This window comes from Myripristis murdjan, chromosome 18, assembly GCF_902150065.1.
Source record: "Myripristis murdjan chromosome 18, fMyrMur1.1, whole genome shotgun sequence".
Lineage (NCBI taxonomy): Eukaryota > Metazoa > Chordata > Actinopteri > Holocentriformes > Holocentridae > Myripristis > Myripristis murdjan.
The window spans coordinates 15,750,085-15,769,726 of record NC_043997.1 but is presented as its reverse complement, the minus strand read 5'-3'; the positions used below and the strand labels follow the sequence as shown (position 1 = coordinate 15,769,726).

At 41.1% G+C, this 19,642-nt stretch overlaps 1 protein-coding gene across 2 annotated transcripts; it reads left to right on the top strand.

Annotated features, from left to right (window-relative positions):
• The first annotated feature begins 7,117 nt into the window (after positions 1-7,117).
• Positions 7,118-18,251, top strand: LOC115376485 (uncharacterized threonine-rich GPI-anchored glycoprotein PJ4664.02-like). 2 transcript variants are annotated; one of them, XM_030076091.1, is made up of 11 exons: positions 7,118-7,229; positions 7,462-7,526; positions 7,698-7,906; positions 8,421-9,356; positions 10,591-10,718; positions 10,950-11,014; positions 11,186-11,394; positions 11,909-12,213; positions 15,912-15,973; positions 16,070-16,215; positions 16,362-18,251. In XM_030076091.1, the coding sequence occupies exons 1-11, from the start codon at positions 7,137-7,139 to the stop codon at positions 16,448-16,450; spliced, it is 2,307 nt and encodes a 768-aa protein (XP_029931951.1). In that variant the 5' UTR covers positions 7,118-7,136; the 3' UTR covers positions 16,451-18,251. The 2 variants fall into 2 exon arrangements, with proteins under 2 accessions (XP_029931951.1, XP_029931952.1); XM_030076092.1 differs by lacking the exon at positions 7,118-7,229 and having other exon boundaries at positions 7,471-7,526; positions 7,685-7,906.
• Positions 18,252-19,642: the final 1,391 nt, after the last annotated feature.

The following is a 19,642-nucleotide window of genomic DNA, read 5'->3' as shown; positions in this document are numbered from 1 at the left end:
CCATCTAGTAATATTTTTTATGTTCATGAGGACTGATACTTGCATGTGATATGAAGATGTAGGCAAACATCCTATCTTGAAAACGGCCCCAATGGAGATTTCACTCGCCTTGATTAATTTGAGCTAGCATAGAAATTGAGAAGGACCCTAATTTGACTGTAATTTCAATTCAATTTCAATTTTATTTATTTGTATAGCCCAGAATCACAAATTACAAATTTGTCCCAAAGGGCTTTACAGAAAAATACAGAAAAATACAACATCCTCTGTCCTTAGACCCTCACATCGGATGAGGAACAACTCCCTAAAAAATCCCTTTAACAGGGAGAAAAATAGGAAGAAACCTCAGGGGAAAAATAGGAAGAAACCTGCTCTTTACGCGACTGAAACACAGTAAACATTGCAGAAACGAACAAAAAAGTACATTCAAAAATAAAAACAAAAAAATAATCCAGAATCCTAGCAAAATTGTAACAATGATAAGGGGACATATATGGAAACTTGATACAACGTACCTGCCCCTATTACACAATTGTAGAATTTTTGATTGCACAACATCCCTGAAGGTGTTGTTTTACAGGTCAATCGCAATAGGCTTGGTGGAATTCGCAAGGGAATACTTATCAAGATGTGAGCTCTCACTCGGAATGCTGCTGCATCCAAATGCACTCAGCGAACAATACCATAACACTTTACTGCCAAAGGGTGTGCATGTCTGATAGATTAAATCACCCTCCAAATAGATCGAAATGGGCTTTTGAAAATAAAGCTTTACAAATCTTTCTGCCCTAATCTCACAATGTCAGTTTTATTTTGCAATGGGCCTCGATCAACTTAGTTTAGCAGAAATTTCACTGTAAAGTATATACAGTCATCAAAGCTTTCTTGCGCTGTTTACATGCAAGGTTGCAAGGTTTTAGTTGGAGAGAGAAATTTGAAGTTTTATTTTCAGTGTGTATATGTAGGCCTGTATATGATGTCTAGTCTATAAGCAGTATCAAAAGATAATCACTGTTACTGTGACACTGTGCAGGCGCATTTCCTGTAGTCCCTCTGATAGCCCACTCCAGTTATTTTCAGCATGCGATGTCAACCAATCAAGGACCACTAAACACAACAACAACAACAACAACAACAACAACAACAACAGCAACTGCTAAAACAAAATTTAGATAAAATATGGATTACACAATTGGAATAGCAGTGGGGGCGGCGCCCCCTGTAGACCACATGCACCTGTTTACCAGGCATTTTTAGTAAATGTCAGTGAGCCGAGGCTGGTTTTCTCTAAAGATTTTACAAGGTCACCAAACCTTTACAAAGTCAGATTTTCAAATCAGACCACACTGGAATATGATAATACAGATTCAATAAAGAGTTTATAAAACAGGTCTTTTAGCTTTTATAAAATGACATAGAGAATGGTTTTCTGCTTAAATGAAACTTTGGCCCTAACCCAATCCTTGATTGCCTCTTGATAATCATTCAAACCAAGTTTAAACCCATAAATAAACTTTTATTAATTGTTTTTTGTTTTTGTTTTTTTTGTCAGCATATTAACAGATACCAACTCACATAGATTTTAATGTCAAATACGTAATTAACTATTCTTCTTCAGACACAATATGCACGCCACTATTCAATATTAGTGCAGTGCCTGCTCAAAACGGGTGTCTTCGGTCTTCACACTCAACACTGCACTTCTATGGGTCATCAGCAATACATCCACCAAGAGTGAAGTTGACTGACAGACAGACTAAAAAGATATGCAAACAGAGATTCCTTCCATTTTAGTAAGAGTAGATGAAGGGTAAGTTGTGGGTTTCATGGGCGGAATAAACCTGGAGTGAGAAAGTGTGTTTATATGTGTGTGTGCATGTCTTGTGTGAAGTAATCTCAGTGCTGTGGAGGGCGGAATAGTTTGTCTTTCCTTTGTCTTTCTTGCACTGCCCCTCCACCAGCCTCCACTGGACTGGCCTCCATTGAACTATGTGTATGTGTTTCCTTCAATTTTCTGGGCAAACGTTCCTCCAATCATCTTCAAAGTGAACACTGCACTCCCATGGGTCCTTAGCAATACTCGTTTGTTGGAAGTTTGATCAGATGATTAGTTCGGGAGATCAACAGACCACAGACAGGAGGGCAGAGATTCCTCCATTTGTAGTTAGATCTTCTAAATGGTAGCTGACAAAGCAAGCAAAAAAGAACAGCTGACTTTCACAAACCCTACTTCTTTCTCCTATAAAAATTATTGCCTCCTTCTGTACTTCCCTGGCCAGCTCATTGAAAAAAGATGTAGAACAGCAGAAAGGACAATAGAGTTTTGGATGAGGCTTTTATATTATGTATTATTTTTCACTGTAAAGGCAAATTTACAATAAGAAAAAGCAAAGCAAACAAAATAGCAATATTAATTACTGTTTTGTCCATTCATCATGATAAAGATGCTCTAAGGGACTTGGGTTGTAGGGTGAGGGTATATGTTCTTTCTTTTCCTTAAATAATAAAGAAAACAGGACCAGGAAACCAGACCACATTGTGTACATTTTTTATTGTGTATGGGCCAAACATAATGAAGTAAATGCAGCTCTTTCTTCAATATTTAAGTCACTAGAACTCAGAGAGAAGGTTAAACTTGAAATCAAAGCACAAATCCAGTTCTCTTCATAGGAATAAGATAATGAAAAATTCTAATAATAAAAAGTAAAATAATTTATGTAGAGAGATAAAATAACATATTTAAATAGCTTATCTCGGGGGACCCATTCATACATGCCAGGGTCTCACCATTAACTGCTCGACTGTATGTAATATTTGGCAATGTGTGAATAAACTCAAACTACTAAACTACATAAGACATATAAGGCTTTTAATAAATTTAATAAATTACATTATTACATGTTCACATAATGTAGTGTATGTGGTTTAACACATGTACATGGTGTGTCTCTGTGTTGTTTGATTTTATAGAATCCAAAGAAACCAGGATGGCCCGTGGACCGGTCATATCCATTTTTCTAGTTTTTGTTGGTGAGTTGATCTATGTAATATGAAGTGAAAGATTATCTTCTCACACAGCAACATCTCTGTTTTAATCGTGATATTATTTGGTTTCTTACAAATAGTGGCCCTTGATTTGGCTCAAACATCCACTACCACTGGGACAACAACTGTTGCTGCAACCACAACTACTGCGGCAATGACAACTACTGCGGCAATGACAACTACTGCGGCAACGACAACTGCAGGGTCAACAACCACTGGGCCAACAACAACTGCTGGAACAACGACAACTGCAGGGTCAACAACCACTGGGCCAACAACAACTGCAGGGTCAACAACCACTGGGCCAACAACAACTGCTGGGACAACAACAACTGCAGGGTCAACAACCACTGGGCCAACGACAACTGCAGGGTCAACAACCACTGGGCCAACAACAACCACTGGGCCGACAACAACTGCAGGGTCAACAACCACTGGGCCGACAACAACTGCAGGGTCAACAACAACCGGGCCAACAACAACTGCAGGGTCAACAACCACTGGGCCAACAACAACCACTGGGCCAACAACAACTGCAGGGTCAACAACCACTGGGCCAACAACAACTGCAGGGTCAACAACCACAGGGCCGACAACAACTGCAGGATCAACAACCACTGGGCCGACAACAACTGCAGGGTCAACAACAACTGGGCCAACAACAACTGCAGGGTCAACAACCACTGGGCCAACAACAACCACTGGGCCAACAACAACTGCAGGGTCAACAACCACTGGGCCAACAACAACTGCAGGGTCAACAACCACTGGGCTGACAACAACTGCAGGGTCAACAACAACTGGGCCAACAACAACTGCAGGATCAACAACCACTGGGCCAACAACAACCACTGGGCCAACAACAACTGCAGGGTCAACAACCACTGGGCCAACAACAACTGCAGGGTCAACAACCACTGGGCCGACAACAACTGCGGGGTCAACAACCACTGGACCGACAACAACTGCAGGGTCAACAACCACTGGGCTGACAACAACTGCAGGATCAACAACCACTGGCCCGACAACAACTGCAGGGTCAACAACCACTGGCCCGACAACAACTGCAGGGTCAACAACAACTGCTGGGTCAACAACCACTGGGCCAACAACAACTGTAGGGTCAACAACCACGGGGCCAACAACAACTGCAGGGTCAACAACCACTGGACCCACAACAACTGCAGGGTCAACAACCACTGGGCCAACAACAACTGCAGGGTCAACAACCACTGGACCAACAACAACTGCTGGGCTAACAACAACTGTAGGGTCAACAACCACTGGACCAACAACAACTGCAGGGTCAACAACCACTGGGCCAACAACAACTGCAGGGTCAACAACCACTGGGCCAACAACAACTGCAGGGTCAACAACCACTGGACCCACAACAACTGCAGGGTCAACAACCACTGGGGCAACAACAACTGTAGGTTCAACCACTGCTGGGCCAACGACAACTGCAGGGTCAACAACAACTGCAGGGTCAACAACCACTGGCCCAACAACAACTGCTGGGCCAACAACAACTGCAGGGTCAACAACCACTGGGCCAACAACAACTGTAGGGTCAACAACCACTGGGCCAACGACAACCGCAGGGTCAACAACCACTGGGCCAACAACAACTTCCGGACCAACAACAACTGCAGGGTCAACAACCACGGGACCAACGACAACTGCAGGGTCAACAACCACTGGGCCAACAACAACTGCCGGACCAACAACAACTGCAGGATCAACAACCACGGGACCAACAACAACTGCAGGGTCAACAACCACTGGGCCAACAACAACTGCAGGGTCAACAACCACTGGGCCAACAACAACTGCTGGGCCAACAACAACTGCAGGGTCAACAAACACTGGGCCAACGACAACTGCAGGGTCAACAACCACTGGGCCAACGACAACTGCAGGGTCAACAACCACTGCAGGGTCAACAACCACTGGCCCAACAACAACTGCTGGGCCAACAACAACCGCAGGGTCAACAACCACTGGGCCAACAACAACTGCCGGACCAACAACAACTGCAGGGTCAACAACCACTGGACCAACAACAACTGCAGGGTCAACAACCACTGGGCCAACAACAACTGTAGGGTCAACAACCACTGGACCAACAACAACTGCAGGGTCAACAACCACTGGGCCAACAACAACTGCTGGGCCAACAACAACTGCAGGGTCAACAACCACTGGGCCAACAACAACTGCAGGGTCAACAACCACTGGCCCAACAACAACTGCTGGGCCAACAACAACTGCAGGGTCAACAACCACTGGGCCAACAACAACTGTAGGGTCAACAACCACTGGGCCAACGACAACCGCAGGGTCAACAACCACTGGGCCAACAACAACTGCAGGGTCAACAACCACTGGGCCAACAACAACTGTAGGGTCAACAACCACTGGGCCAACAACAACTGCCGGGCCAACAACAACTGCAGGGTCAACAACCACTGGGCCAACAACAACTGCCAGACCAACAACAACTGCAGGGTCAACAACCACTGGGCCGACAACAACTGCAGGGACAACAACCACTGGGCCGACAACAACTGCAGGGTCAACAACCACTGGGCCAACAACAACTGCTGGACCAACAACAACTGCAGGGTCGACAACCACTGGACCAACAACCACTGCGGGGTCAACAACCACTGGGCCAACAACAACTGCTGGGCCAACAACAACTGCAGGGTCAACAACCACTGGGCCAACAACAACTGCCGGACCAACAACAACTGCTGGGCCAACAACAACTGCTGGACCGACAACAACAGTTGGGCCAACAGCTGCTAAGCCAACTACAATTGGTAAGCCAACTACAACTGCTGAGCTAACAACTAAAAGGGCAACAACAGCTGGTAAGTCAACAGCCAGCTGCAAATGGTGATTAAACAAGTGTTAATGCAGTGTCAACTATAATAAATTAACCGCCACTACCAGAAAAAAATGCCAGTGGGATGAGATAATTCCATGTTTCCAATGCAATAGCAGAGCAAAACTAAGTGGTATCACAAAAATGACATTTAAAGATTATTCATGTAACAAGGTGATTAGCACTGGATACAAGTAGTATTATCTCATCTCATTGGCAGATTTCCTTTCTTGTTTCAAGAAAAAAAAACATTTTCATGTGAAATATGACTTTCTTAAAATGGAGGGGTTTTTGTTTGTTTGTTTGTTTGCAATGTACAAGCATACATTTCAAATTCATACAGAATAAAAAAACATTTAACAACAAAATCAGAAATAAGTGCCCAGATTGACAGAATGAAGTTTGCACCAAAACTATGCTGGTGAATAGGAATTATTTTAGCAAACATACATAAAGACATCACCCGACTCAGTGTACAGAAACGGCATTTAGCAGAACTAGCATTGATTAGGGGAACTCAGCATTGCTAATAGGCCAACTGGCAGACTTCTTTGGGGCTCCGACTGGGTAACTGGGTAATTGACGGTTCCATCATGGCAAAATAAGTGTTATTAAAATTATTGGGAATGGAAGATGTCTGCCCTAGTGATTTCAACAAATACACAAAACATTTGACCATTAGGTATGACTGTGGCTCGTGCCTCCCTCATCACATTCTCTAACCTCAGTAGTATGGGCATGTTATGGCCTGGCAGATGTGATTTGCATGTCAGCTCCTGTCACTTAACCGAAACTGCAGCAGAAAAATGCCAATCTCAATCATACCACAAGGCTAGCATCACAAGGTTAATTTCATAAATCTTTTAATCAGTTTCTTACAGTCCTGATACAACAGACCATGTTTTCCATTAGCAGTGCATGGATATGTGTGGCAGCGTTAAGTGAAAATTCTTGTCACTAAGTTGTTCCTTGCTTATCACGAACAAGATTCTGACAAGTGCACAAGTACACAACCCCATTACTATACACTGGTTCAAATATCACTCTACAAGTGAAAGTTTCTCAGTCAGTTTTTTACTAGAGTTACAGTCCTGGATATTTGCTTTTAAAAATTACTTAAGATGTGTTTCTAATTCAGTATTTTCCTTTAAAAACAACTGCAGCAACAACCACAGAAGCTCCTGAGCCAACTATAGTTATGGAATCAGTCGTGGAAGAGCCATTTAATGACAAACTGAGAAACCGCAGCACTCCTGAATTCAAAGCACTTGAAGAGAAAGTTGTATTAATAGTAAGTCAAATTTTAAATTCAGAGCATTTTTATTATTGTCTTTGTTGGTGTTGGGAGTGTACAATTAGACTGACCATTGCAACTGAAAAAAAAAAAAAAAAAAAAAAAAAACACTTCAATACAAAGTGGACATGATTTTACTTGAAATTTGCCATTACTTTCAATTATATTTACAGAATGCTATTCTTGAAATTCACTCAAGTTGTGTCTCATTTTTGCTTTCTTTTCACAGTTTGAGTTCATCTTCAGGAAGAGATTTGGGGAATTTTTCCTCCGTATCATTGTTTTGCGTTTTAGGTAAAATTCTAATTCTACTTTCTTTTAAAGCGTCTTATATGGTTATCATTCTTGATCATGGACAATAGCATGTTCTTATGTGGAAAATATTCCATTTTTGAATAAGTTATTATTATCATTAATTATTTCCATTATTTGACCCTGAACTTTATATTGACCCCTGTCATGCAGCCCTGCCAGCCCTGCCAGAGCACGAAGACAAGCACGAGCGGCCGTGAACACTGAAGCAGAGATTGAGGCTGTGTTCAATAAAACTGCTTCTACCCAAGAACTACCGCAGGCGAGTGAAGTTACAGAGGTCGTGAGACAAGACGTGGCTAACAAAAACATCACTTCACAGTTTAATATCAGTGTGGATGCCAACTCCATCACAGTAACAAGTGAGTAAACCATTAAATAAGTAAACACATTTCACTCTACACAGTATCCAAATTTATGTCCATCAGAGTTTCAGATGATTGTCCAAACTGACAGAAGTAATTTGGCAGCAAATGTTAGCGACTGTGAAAGGAAGTAACTTTGGATTCAGATTCAAGACATTTGTCACACTGTTCTGCGGTGTACAATCCTCCACACCATTTCAACTGCGAGTGTGTGTGGGAAAGTTAGCTAATCGGTTACCTTGTATTCAATGAACATGCTTGTCACTAACTTCAGGATTCTTTCCATTAGCCAAATCAGAATGAAAAAAATGTGCTAGTTTGCAAAAACAGCTGTTTTTCACTATTATTTTCACATAGTGTCTAGCATTGTGTGATCAGCATCAAGGACTTAATGACATTAAACATGGAGGCAGACTTCTTTCCTCAGATATTAGATTGCCAAATGATGCATTCTAAACACTCAAGATGAAAGAACAAACTGTTGCTAACTTAGTTATTTTTGTTTTCACAGAGGATATAAACACCACAGCAAATGCAACTACACCTGCTGCACCTACACCTGTAGCTAATGCAACTACACCCGTAGCTAATGCAACTACACCTGTAGCTACTAATGCAACTACACCTGCTGCACCTACACCCGTAGCTAATGCAACTACACCTGTAGCTACTAATGCAACTACACCTGCTGCACCTACACCCGTAGCTAATGCAACTACACCTGTAGCTACTAATGCAACTACACCTGCTGCACCTACACCCGTAGCTAATGCAACTACACCTGTAGCTACTAATGCAACTACACCTGCTGCACCTACCCCCGTAGCTAATGCAACTACGCCTGTAGCTACTAATGCAACTACACCTGCTGCACCTACACCTGTAGCTAATGCAACTACGCCTGTAGCTACTAATGCAACTACACCTGCTGCACCTACACCTGTAGCTAATGCAACTACACCTGTAGCTACTAATGCAACTACACCTGCTGCACCTACACCCGTAGCTAATGCAACTACACCTGTAGCTACTAATGCAACTACACCTGCTGCAGCTACACCCGTAGCTAATGCAACTACACCTGTAGCTACTAATGCAACTACACCTGCTGCACCTACACCCGTAGCTAATGCAACTACGCCTGTAGCTACTAATGCAACTACACCTGCTGCACCTACACCTGTAGCTAATGCAACTACGCCTGTAGCTACTAATGCAACTACACCTGCTGCACCTACACCTGTAGCTAATGCAACTACACCTGTAGCTACTAATGCAACTACACCTGCTGCAGCTACACCCGTAGCTAATGCAACTACACCTGTAGCTACTAATGCAACTACAGCTGCAGCAACTACAGCTGCCGCAGCCACAGCTGCTACTGGACCAACAACCACTGGGCCAACAACAACTGCTGGGCCAACAACTGCTAAGCCAACTACAATTGGTAAGCCAACTACAACTGTTGAGCTAACAACTAAAAGGGCAACAACAGCTTGTAAATCAACAGCCAGCTGCAAATGGTGATTAAACAAGTGTTAATGCAGTGTCAACTATAATAAATTAACCGCCACTACCAGAAAAAAAATGCCAGTGGGATGAGATAATCCCATGTTTCCAATGCAATAGCAGAGCAAAGCTAAGTGGTATCACAAAAATGACATTTAAAGATTATTCATGTAACAAGGTGATTAGCACTGGATACAAGTAGTATTATCTCATCTCATTGGCAGATTTCCTTTCTTGTTTCAAGAAATAAAAAACATTTTCATGTGAAATATGACTTTCTTAAAATGGAGGGGTTTTTGTTTGTTTGTTTGTTTGCAATGTACAAGCATACATTTCAAATTCATACAGAATAAAAAAACATTTAACAACAAAATCAGAAATACGTAAGTGCCCAGATTGACAGAATGAAGTTTGCACCAAAACTATGCTGGTGAATAGGAATTATTTTAGCAAACATACATAAAGACATCACCCGACTCAGTGTACAGAAACGGCATTTAGCAGAACTAGCATTGATTAGGGGAACTCAGCATTGCTAATAGGCCAACTGGCAGACTTCTTTGGGGCTCCGACTGGGTAACTGGGTAATTGACGGTTCCATCATGGCAAAATAAATGTTATTAAAATTATTGGGAATGGAGGATGTCTGCCCTAGTGATTTCAACAAATACACAAAACATTTGACCATTAGGTATGACTGTGGCTCGTGCCTCCCTCATCACATTCTCTAACCTCAGTAGTATGGGCATGTTATGGCCTGGCAGATGTGATTTGCATGTCAGCTCCTGTCACTTAACCAAAACTGCAGCAGAAAAATGCCAATCTCAATCATACCACAAGGCTAGCATCACAAGGTTAATTTCATAAATCTTTTAATCAGTTTCTTACAGTCCTGATACAACAGACCATGTTTTCCATTAGCAGTGCATGGATATGTGTGGCAGCGTTAAGTGAAAATTCTTGTCACTAAGTTGTTCCTTGCTTATCACGAACAAGATTCTGACAAGTGCACAAGTACACAACCCCATTACTATACACTGGTTCAAATATCACTCTACAAGTGAAAGTTTCTCAGTCAGTTTTTTACTAGAGTTACAGTCCTGGATATTTGCTTTTAAAAATTACTTAAGACGTGTTTCTAATTCAGTATTTTCCTTTAAAAACAACTGCAGCAACAACCACAGAAGCTCCTGAGCCAACTATAGTTATGGAATCAGTCGTGAAAGAGCCATTCCAAGAAGAGCTGAGAAACCGCGAATCTCCTGAATTCAAAGCACTTGCAAAGAAAGTTGTATCAATAGTAAGTCAAATTTTAAATTCAGAGCATTTTTATTATTGTCTTTGTTGGTGTTGGGAGTGTACAATTAGACTGACCATTGCAACTGAAAAAAAACAACAAAAAAAAAAAAACACTTCAATACAAAGTGGACATGATTTTACTTGAAATTTGCCATTACTTTCAATTATATTTACAGAATGCTATTCTTGAAATTCACTCAAGTTGTGTCTCATTTTTGCTTTCTTTTCACAGTTTGAGTTCATCTTCAGGAAGAGATTTGGGGAATTTTTCCTCCGTATCATTGTTTTGCGTTTTAGGTAAAATTCTAATTCTACTTTCTTTTAAAGCATCTTATATGGTTATCATTCTTGATCATGGACAATAGCATGTTCTTATGTGGAAAATATTCCATTTTTGAATAAGTTATTATTATCATTAATTATTTCCATTATTTGACCCTGAACTTTATATTGACCCCTGTCATGCAGCCCTGCCAGCCCTGCCAGAGCACGAAGACAAGCACGAACGACCGTGGACACTGAAGCAGAAGTTGAGGCTGTGTTCAATAGAAGTGCTTCCGTCCAAGAACTACCGCAGGCGAGTGAAGTTACAGAGGTCGTGAGACAAGACGTGGCTAACACCAGCATCACTTCACAGTTTAATATCAGTTTGGATGCCAGCTCCATCACAGTAACAAGTGAGTAAACCATTAAATAAGTAAACACATTTCTCTCTACACAGTATCCAAATTTATGTCCATCAGAGTTTCAGATGATTGTCCAAACTGACAGAAGTAATTTGGTAGCAAATGTTAGCGACTGTGAAAGGAAGTAACTTTGGATTCAGATTCAAGACATTTGTCACACTGTTCTGCGGTGTACAATCCTCCACACCATTTCAACTGCGAGTGTGTGTGGGAAAGTTAGCTAATCGGTTACCTTGTATTCAATGAACATGCTTGTCACTAACTTCAGGATTCTTTCCATTAGCCAAATCAGAATGAGAAAAATGTGCTAGCTTGCAAAAACAGCTGTTTTTCACTATTATTTTCACACAGTGTCTAGCATTGTGTGATCAGCATCAAGGACTTAATGACATTAAACATGGAGGCAGACTTCTTTCCTCAGATATTAGATTGCCAAATGATGCATTCTAAACACTCAAGATGAAAGAACAAACTGTTGCTAACTTAGTTATTTTTGCTTTCACAGAGGATATAAACACCACAGCAAATGCAACTACACCTGCTGCACCTACACCTGTAGCTAATGCAACTACACCTGTAGCTACTAATGCAACTACACCTGTAGCTACTAATGCAACTACACCTGTAGCTAATGCAACTACACCTGTAGCTACTAATGCAACTACAGCTGCCGCAACCACACCTGCTACAACAACAGAAGCACTCATTGTGAAGCGACTGTCTTTCAAAACTGATGAGACGTTTACGAGTGACCTGCTGGATACATCATCGACAGCGTTTACAGATCGAGCTACCCTGCTGAAAACACAGGTAAGTCTCTTCTATAGAATGGCTTCTTTTGAGTGCAGCACGTGCAACATGTGCAAGTGTCAACATACATGTATTTGGAATTTTGGTCTAAAATCTGTACCATGTAAAAATCAATTTTGCAAAAGCATTCATTCTGTTTATGGTTTATATTGATTTAATGGCATAAACGTTATGCTTTCCCCTTTTTTCAGTGTAGTTATGTTTCCTTTCCTGCTTCACAATGCCCGCGTATTGATTGGTACACTTGTGTTTCTGAAGGGATGGCATTTTGCTCCTGTTAGAATTATGGTTTTTAAATTTGGCTGGTCTCAAAGGAAAAAGGCATCCCTCCATCAATACAGTATATAAAAACAGACACAAAATCCCTGTCGGGGTGTTTCCCCTTCTAATGTCGCATCCACTATCTGTTCCTTTGTTGTGGAAATCTGAAAGAGGCTGGATTTTCACTTTCACTCTCTTAAAAAGAGTGATTGGAATGAGCTCAAAAGCAGAACAAGCCTAGATCTAGAACAAGGGAGGTAGAAACTGGTCAGTAAGTGTTTTTGAATTTTTGTTTTTGGGGTTAGCTTAGGACTTTTCGCTGTAGCCTGGCTTTGTTGTGGCTGAGCACCTCCTGGTTTCACTCACTCCCTGCGTTCCAATACCCATACTACCAAACTATTTAGTAGGCAAAAAAAAAAAAAAAAAAAAAAAAAAAGAATTAGTTTGTCCCAATACCTAGTATGTCAGATGCAGTATGCCAGGAGTACCTGGATGTTCTACTACATCCGGTCAGATTTCGCAGTACGCATTTCAACATGCTTCTCTGGCCATTCTGACCCACAATCCTTTTTCGCAGCGGATGTTACGTTGCACTGACTGAGTTGTGTGCACAAGCCACGCCCACATACAGAAGACAACACACACACATATCGCACTCACCTTGCTCAGTGACAGCAGAAGCAACAGGAAGACAGAAGATAAAAAATATGACAGACAACAGCGCAGTATGAAACAGCACCGGCATTTAGACAACAACATTCAAATATGGCACTATGGACGGCGGCAGAAGTGGGTTGGACTTCAGGGACGATGTATGTAGTGTGTGCCAATAGTATGCATACGCATGCATACTGCATACTGCACTGCATACTTTGTAAGGGCAGCTTCAGTACATACTAAAAGTAAAAAGTAGAAGTATGCGATTTGGAACGCAGGGTCTGAGTTTGTTAGGTGGGTCAGCTGATGCCGCCATCCCGCCTATCTGTTCCTTTGTTGTGGAAATCTGAGAGGGGCAGATTCAGCCCTAGTGACGAGCTGTAACTAGGCACCGCTGTGGCATTTTCTGGTATTTTAAACACACAGCTACGTAGTGTCAGCAGTGGCGTCAGCCCTTTTTGTGTGAAGACCTTATTCGGTAAAAACCTGTGAATCCACTTGCGTGAGTCCACTGAGTTAGGACGCAGAAAAACTGCTGGGCCATAAGAGTCTTATTTGCTCTCATGGCTGGCTTCTCCCTCACCATGTGCTACCATCACATCCCTGTCATTCAGGGCAACTGCAAAATCACATCTGTCCCAAAAGACCCAATCCTGGGGACCTCCGCTCTCTTAGGAAAGCCTCCTTTTGCTTATGGAACTGTCAATCTGCTGTAAATAAATCAGAATTTGTCCAAGCATTAGTAAACCTACATAACATTCAGGTACTAGCCCTGACCGAAACCTGGATGTGCCCAGAGAACACAGCCACACCTGCTGCGCTTTCAGCTGACGCCACTTTCTCCCACACACCTTGCCCCAATGAGCGTGGAGGTGGTGAACTCAATTCCACAGACTGGAAAAGTTTTCTCCTCGATACAACAACTCATCCTTGCAACACCATGCAACCATGGTCACCCCACTCATTGACATGGGAGACATGAACATCCATCTTAAAAAACCACAAGCAGCTGACTTCCTTTCCTTAAGGCCTCTCTAGACAAACTCTGCACACTATCATCCAAAACTGCTTATTATCAGGAAAAAATCAGCAACACCAAAGACACTTGTAAATTACTTTCAGCCTTTAACTCTTTCCTTAACCCTCCACTGCCACCACCATCAACTCTGCTCACTGCAGACCACTTTGCATCATTTTTTACTGAAGATTTTTGCCATCACTAATCAGTCTTCTGCGCCTGACCAACTTAGTATGCCACCTCCACCAAATGGCACCTCATTCCTCTCGTTTTCCAATGTCACTGAGGAGCAAGTCTCCAAAAATATCCTCATCTCTTGTCCTACTACCTGCCCTATGGACACTTTACCCTCCAACCTCCTGCGGGACATTTCACCCACATTTATCGCTGCAATCACACACATCATCAACTCTTCACTCACAACGGGTGTGTTCTCCACAGCTTTTAAGCAGGCCCGTGTTACCCTGCTCCTAACGAAACCTACACTCAACCCATCCCTGGTTGAAAATTACAAGCCAGTTTCACTCCTGTCCTTTCTGTCCAAAACACAGTCTAATACTAAAGCGCTGAATCTCTTGCCAAGAATAACTTCCATGATCTGAAACAGTCTGGCTTCAAACGAGGACACTCTACCTCACTGTCTGTAATGGAAACACTGCAATCAGCTAGAGCTGCCGGTCAGTCCTCTGCTCTGCTTCTGTTCGACCTATCTGCTGCCTTTAACACAGTCAACTACCAAATCCTCCTCTCTGCACTCGCTGAGCTTGGCTTATCCAGATCTGACCTTTGCTGGTCTGAGTTCTACCTCTCAGGGAGATCTTTCAGAGTGTCGTGGAGAGGGGAAGTGTCAAAATCCTACTGCTTGTCCACAGGGGTACCTCAAGGGTCAGTGCTTGGTCCCCTTCTCTTCTCAATATACACCTCCGCCCTTGGTGCAGTCATCCATTCACATGCCTTGTCAGACCACTCATATGCTGACAATACTCAGCTCCTCCTATCGTTCCAGCCAGATGACCCCACAGTCTCGGCTTGAATATCAGCATGCTTCACTGATATCTCTGCATGGATGAAGGCTCAACCTGTCAAAGACTGAACTCCTCGGCTTACCAGCCAGTCCGTCCATACAACAACACATAATCTGCCAGAAACCTGGGTGCTATAATTCATGACCAACTGACCTTCAAGGAGCATGTGGCCTCTGTGGCTCGCTCATGCCAATTTGCCCTGTACAACATCAGGAAAATCAGACTATATCTGTCTGAACATGCAGCACAACTCCTGGTACAGGCACTTGTAATTTCACACTTCAACTACTGCAGCTCCTTTCTGGCAGGGCTCCCAACAGGCACACTCAAGCCTCTGCAGATGATCCAGAATGCAGCGGCGCATTTGGTCTTCAGCCAGTCCAAATCAGCAAACACCACTCCACAACTCAAATCCCTCCACTGGCTCCCAGTTGTTGCTCACATCAAATTCAACTCCTTGACACTGGCCAATGAAGCAGCAACCAAAACGGCTCCTACCTACCTGCTCACCTAATGGACTATGTTACTATATGTTTATGTTACTATATGCCTCTATGCTTTCCTCCTTCCTCCATGTACTGTTGTGGTCAATGGAGAAACTCTGTTGGGGGGAAATATGATAAGTAGGAAATGCTGTAATGTAATTAAATGCAGCAAATAAAATAATGAAACACACAAGTGAGGACAAAATATCACAAATAAATAAGTAATTAATGAATTTGTTTTAATCCCTATAGCTTGAGCCCTTCTACAAGGCAGCCTTTACCGCCTTCAGGTTCTTGACTGCTCAATCGTTCAGGTAATTATTTTATGATGAACATTCCTAGAATTGCACAGTAATTGTTATAACATTACAATGAATTAAACAATGCCTTTTCTGTCATTCCATTTGCAGTAATGGATCAATTGTCAACAACGTGGCTCTTTCTTTCGGGGGAAGTGCTCCTAACGCTTCTGCAGTTGGAGAAGTCTTGGTCAATGCAGCTTCGAACATCACAGCCTTCAAAATTGACACCAGTTCCATCACTGTGGATGGCACATGTAAGCAACATTGAGTAGTACTTGATCAAAAAACAAAAAAGTAAAGAAAAAAAATCATACTTATAACAACAACAACAACAACAATAATAATAATAATAATTTTTGGTTAAACACAACATTTCTCCCACTTTTGTCTTTATTTACAGCGGTTTCCAGTGGAGTAAGCCACAAGATCAGTCTCCTCACCGCATCCCTCCTCGTGGTGTTGTCATGGATACTGTCAAACCAGCAATAGCTTCAGTGCTGATGTCCATGTGACATGTTAAAGGGGCAATGGCCACCATCACTGGTATGACAAAGGACTTTGTTGTTATTATAAATCTGAGATTTGAAAAATGTCAATGGCCCGAAAATGGCTATCAATGATAATGGAACAGGCAGATTTAGAAGATGGCCTCCAGGTTTGAATTCAGTCACTGTGCATCTGTGCAGATGAGGGCATACACCTTGGAACGCTATTCAGAAATCATTTATCTCATGTTGCTCTTGTGGATGTATCAGAAGGATAGAATGAGGACAAGTCAAGATGCTGACAATTTTAGACACATGGTCCACTGGAGAAAAAGACAGTCCACTAGAAATAACAGTCCATGAATATTATAATACAAATTAGAGCATTTGAACTCAGGATATTGAGACAGTCAAAAGAATTGCACTGAGTACAGTTTACCCTATTGAAGAGTGCTACAGGATTACTTGTCCGACTGCAAATTCATATTAGAGGATTTGTTATTTGTGCACAGCAAGGCCTAAATAATTTTTTTACATTATGGAATTCTTTTTAACCAACAGGTAAAAACAGACTACTCTGGAATCACTATCTCAAATTCATAAATGCATTTGTAGCTCATGTGGAATTGTGCAGGTCTAGTTACTTTTTGTTTAACTATAGACCACATTTGTCTATCAGATGGTTAATTCATACATTACCCACCATCTGAATTAGAGCCTCAATCCCGAGTTCTGTTGTGTGCAGGAACTTTCAGATGCAGTCACAAAGATCCTTGGAGAGTTTATCTTGGACATAGAAGTGTGTATTTTAAAACACGCAAACCTCAAAGCTACTCAAAATGCACTAACTCAAGTTATTCTGCTATTAAAAACGTGTTATTGTTTATAGACTCTCAAAATGTACGTGATATTCATGTTTTAGTCCTAGTAGAGGCTCGTTGAAGGAAAACATGCAGCCAATCATGGGCTCATAGTGTATCAGCTCGGGCAAACACTGCAATGATGGACAGAAGGTTAAAGGACTGTACAGGTTGCATAAAACAAAGATAGATAGACAGATAGATAGGTGGACCACAATCACACTGGCTGTGAAGAATACTGTGTGCATACATGAATGTCCTTATAGATGATAGGTGAGAACATGTGCGCAATCCTGATATCAGATATGTCAAAAGTTATATGGTAACCATGAAATGTACTATGATACCAAAACAAGGTCCTGTATGATTATCCAGTCAGTTTTTGTTTTGTTTTGTTTTTTTAAATTTTATATAGGTATTTATATTACTGTGTGTGTTCTCTGCCAAGTTACTTGTAACGATTTCCTGGTGATCAGAATACAAAACTATTAAAAAAAAAAAAAAAAAAAAAAAGGTCTACAGTATTTTTAGGGGGGTTGAGGACAACCACACTGGGATGTAGGATATTAACGGACAAATGTTTGAATGAAAAAACAAAAATCCTTAATTGTATGCGTTAATGATGTATACTACAAACTAGTGCCGAGTGTGAATCAAGTTTATTCAGTTGCACAATTTGCACAGTTTGTAAATATGAATATAGCGCAGTAGTGCTCTTGCTAGCTCATACACACACGTAATAATAAATATGTTGAATCAAGGCATTCATGTCCCTACATTATTTTAGCTATGTTCCTAATGAGTCGGTGGCATATTTATTGTGTCAATAAAGGCTTTTGTGTTGAACATAACATTTTAGTTTAATGTCTATTGTAAGATCTTACAGACAAAGGTGTAAAGTAAAATGAACATGGATGGTCTTTCTCTCTTTTAATCATGAAATCATGCAAATAAACTGACAAGCTATTATAACCAACTAAGATTGCACAGTCCATTGTTACAGGTACACATTAGTGACTTTAAGAAACAATTTAAGTATTCCTCTACAGAAAGAGAGGTATGCAAAACTAGCACATGCGTCACAATGCAGCATTATGTGCCATTATCTCCGACAGTATACAATGCCTGGAATTCAATCACCTCTGTGTTTAGGCCAGTGGGGGCCTCCGCCAGAGGCTCAGCTACCCGCCTCAGCCAATTTAACATGCCATGAAATCCAAACCGCTTTTGAAAATACATCAGCACATCCATCAAAACCGATTTCACTGATTACCATGCAAAGGGTAACAGTCACAAGTATCTTGCAAATGGCATCTATGACAAGACATTTTGATGAAGCCACAATGCAGTGATGGGATGCATCACCTCACCCGCCCGACTCTCTCAAAATAGGCTCAGCAGTGTTTCCTCCCTCAGATTTAACAACAAAGGAAGGTTGGAAAATGAGGCTGACACATGCATCAACATCAGATTTGAACCTTGTAGTATGGACCCATTACTGTAATACTGATATGAAGATATGAAAAATACAAATAGCAACTCTATCTCTGTCCAAAATCATTCAAAAATACCATTTAGTCAATCAATCAAGCTTTATTTATACAGCACAAGTCATACATCAAGTGCAACTCCAAGTGCTGAACATAAAAAGAGTAAAAAGGGGCATGAGTTTAAATAGAAATGAAAAACTTAAAAAAAAAAAAAAAAAATTATGACCCAAGTATAGTATAATAAAAACAAAAATAAGGAAGAAGAAATGGCACTAAAAATTAAATGGAAATACATCACTTTATTATGTGCTTGCCAATATTTCCTCATAAAAACGTGATTAAACCATAAGCCGAAATAAAACACATTAGATAGAAGTCAGGCTAAAAAGTTGTGTTGTAAATTTTCTTTTGAAAATATCCACACTCTCCACAACCAAGAGGAGCGACTACAAGAGGGCCTTGCAGACTTATTATAGTTTTGTATCTTTCATTAGTTTTTTTGTTTTTGTTTTGTTTTTATTGGAGTTTTAATTTTTGTTTTCAGTTCAGTTAAGTTCAGTTTCAGTTCAGCTTGTATGGTAAAATGTTTAATTTTAATTTTATTTTTTTTAGATTCACTAAAAAAAAAATAATTAAAACTAAAGACATTTTCTGTACATTTTTATTTTACTTTAGTTAGTTCTGTAAGTGCACTACATTATTCAAGTTAGTTTCCATTTTTTCAAGTCTAGTTTTTATTTTATTTCAGTTACCTAAAATGTTTTTCACATGTAGTTTTAGTTTTAGTTTACTATAATAACCTTGGGACCTGGGGGATCTAAAGGGCACATATCTTAAAAACATGGC

What these genes read in the sequence shown, in the direction of transcription:
- LOC115376485 (XM_030076091.1), top strand. Translation starts at nt 7,137, where the DNA reads ATGGAATCAGTCGTGGAAGAGCCATTTAATGACAAACTGAGAAACCGC. An exon ending in ATCATTGTTTTGCGTTTTAG is followed by an intron (nt 7,527 to 7,697) that starts GTAAAATTCTAA and finishes CCTGTCATGCAG; the next exon opens with CCCTGCCAGCCCTGCCAGAG. An exon ending in CAACTCCATCACAGTAACAA is followed by an intron (nt 7,907 to 8,420) that starts GTGAGTAAACCA and finishes TTGTTTTCACAG; the next exon opens with AGGATATAAACACCACAGCA.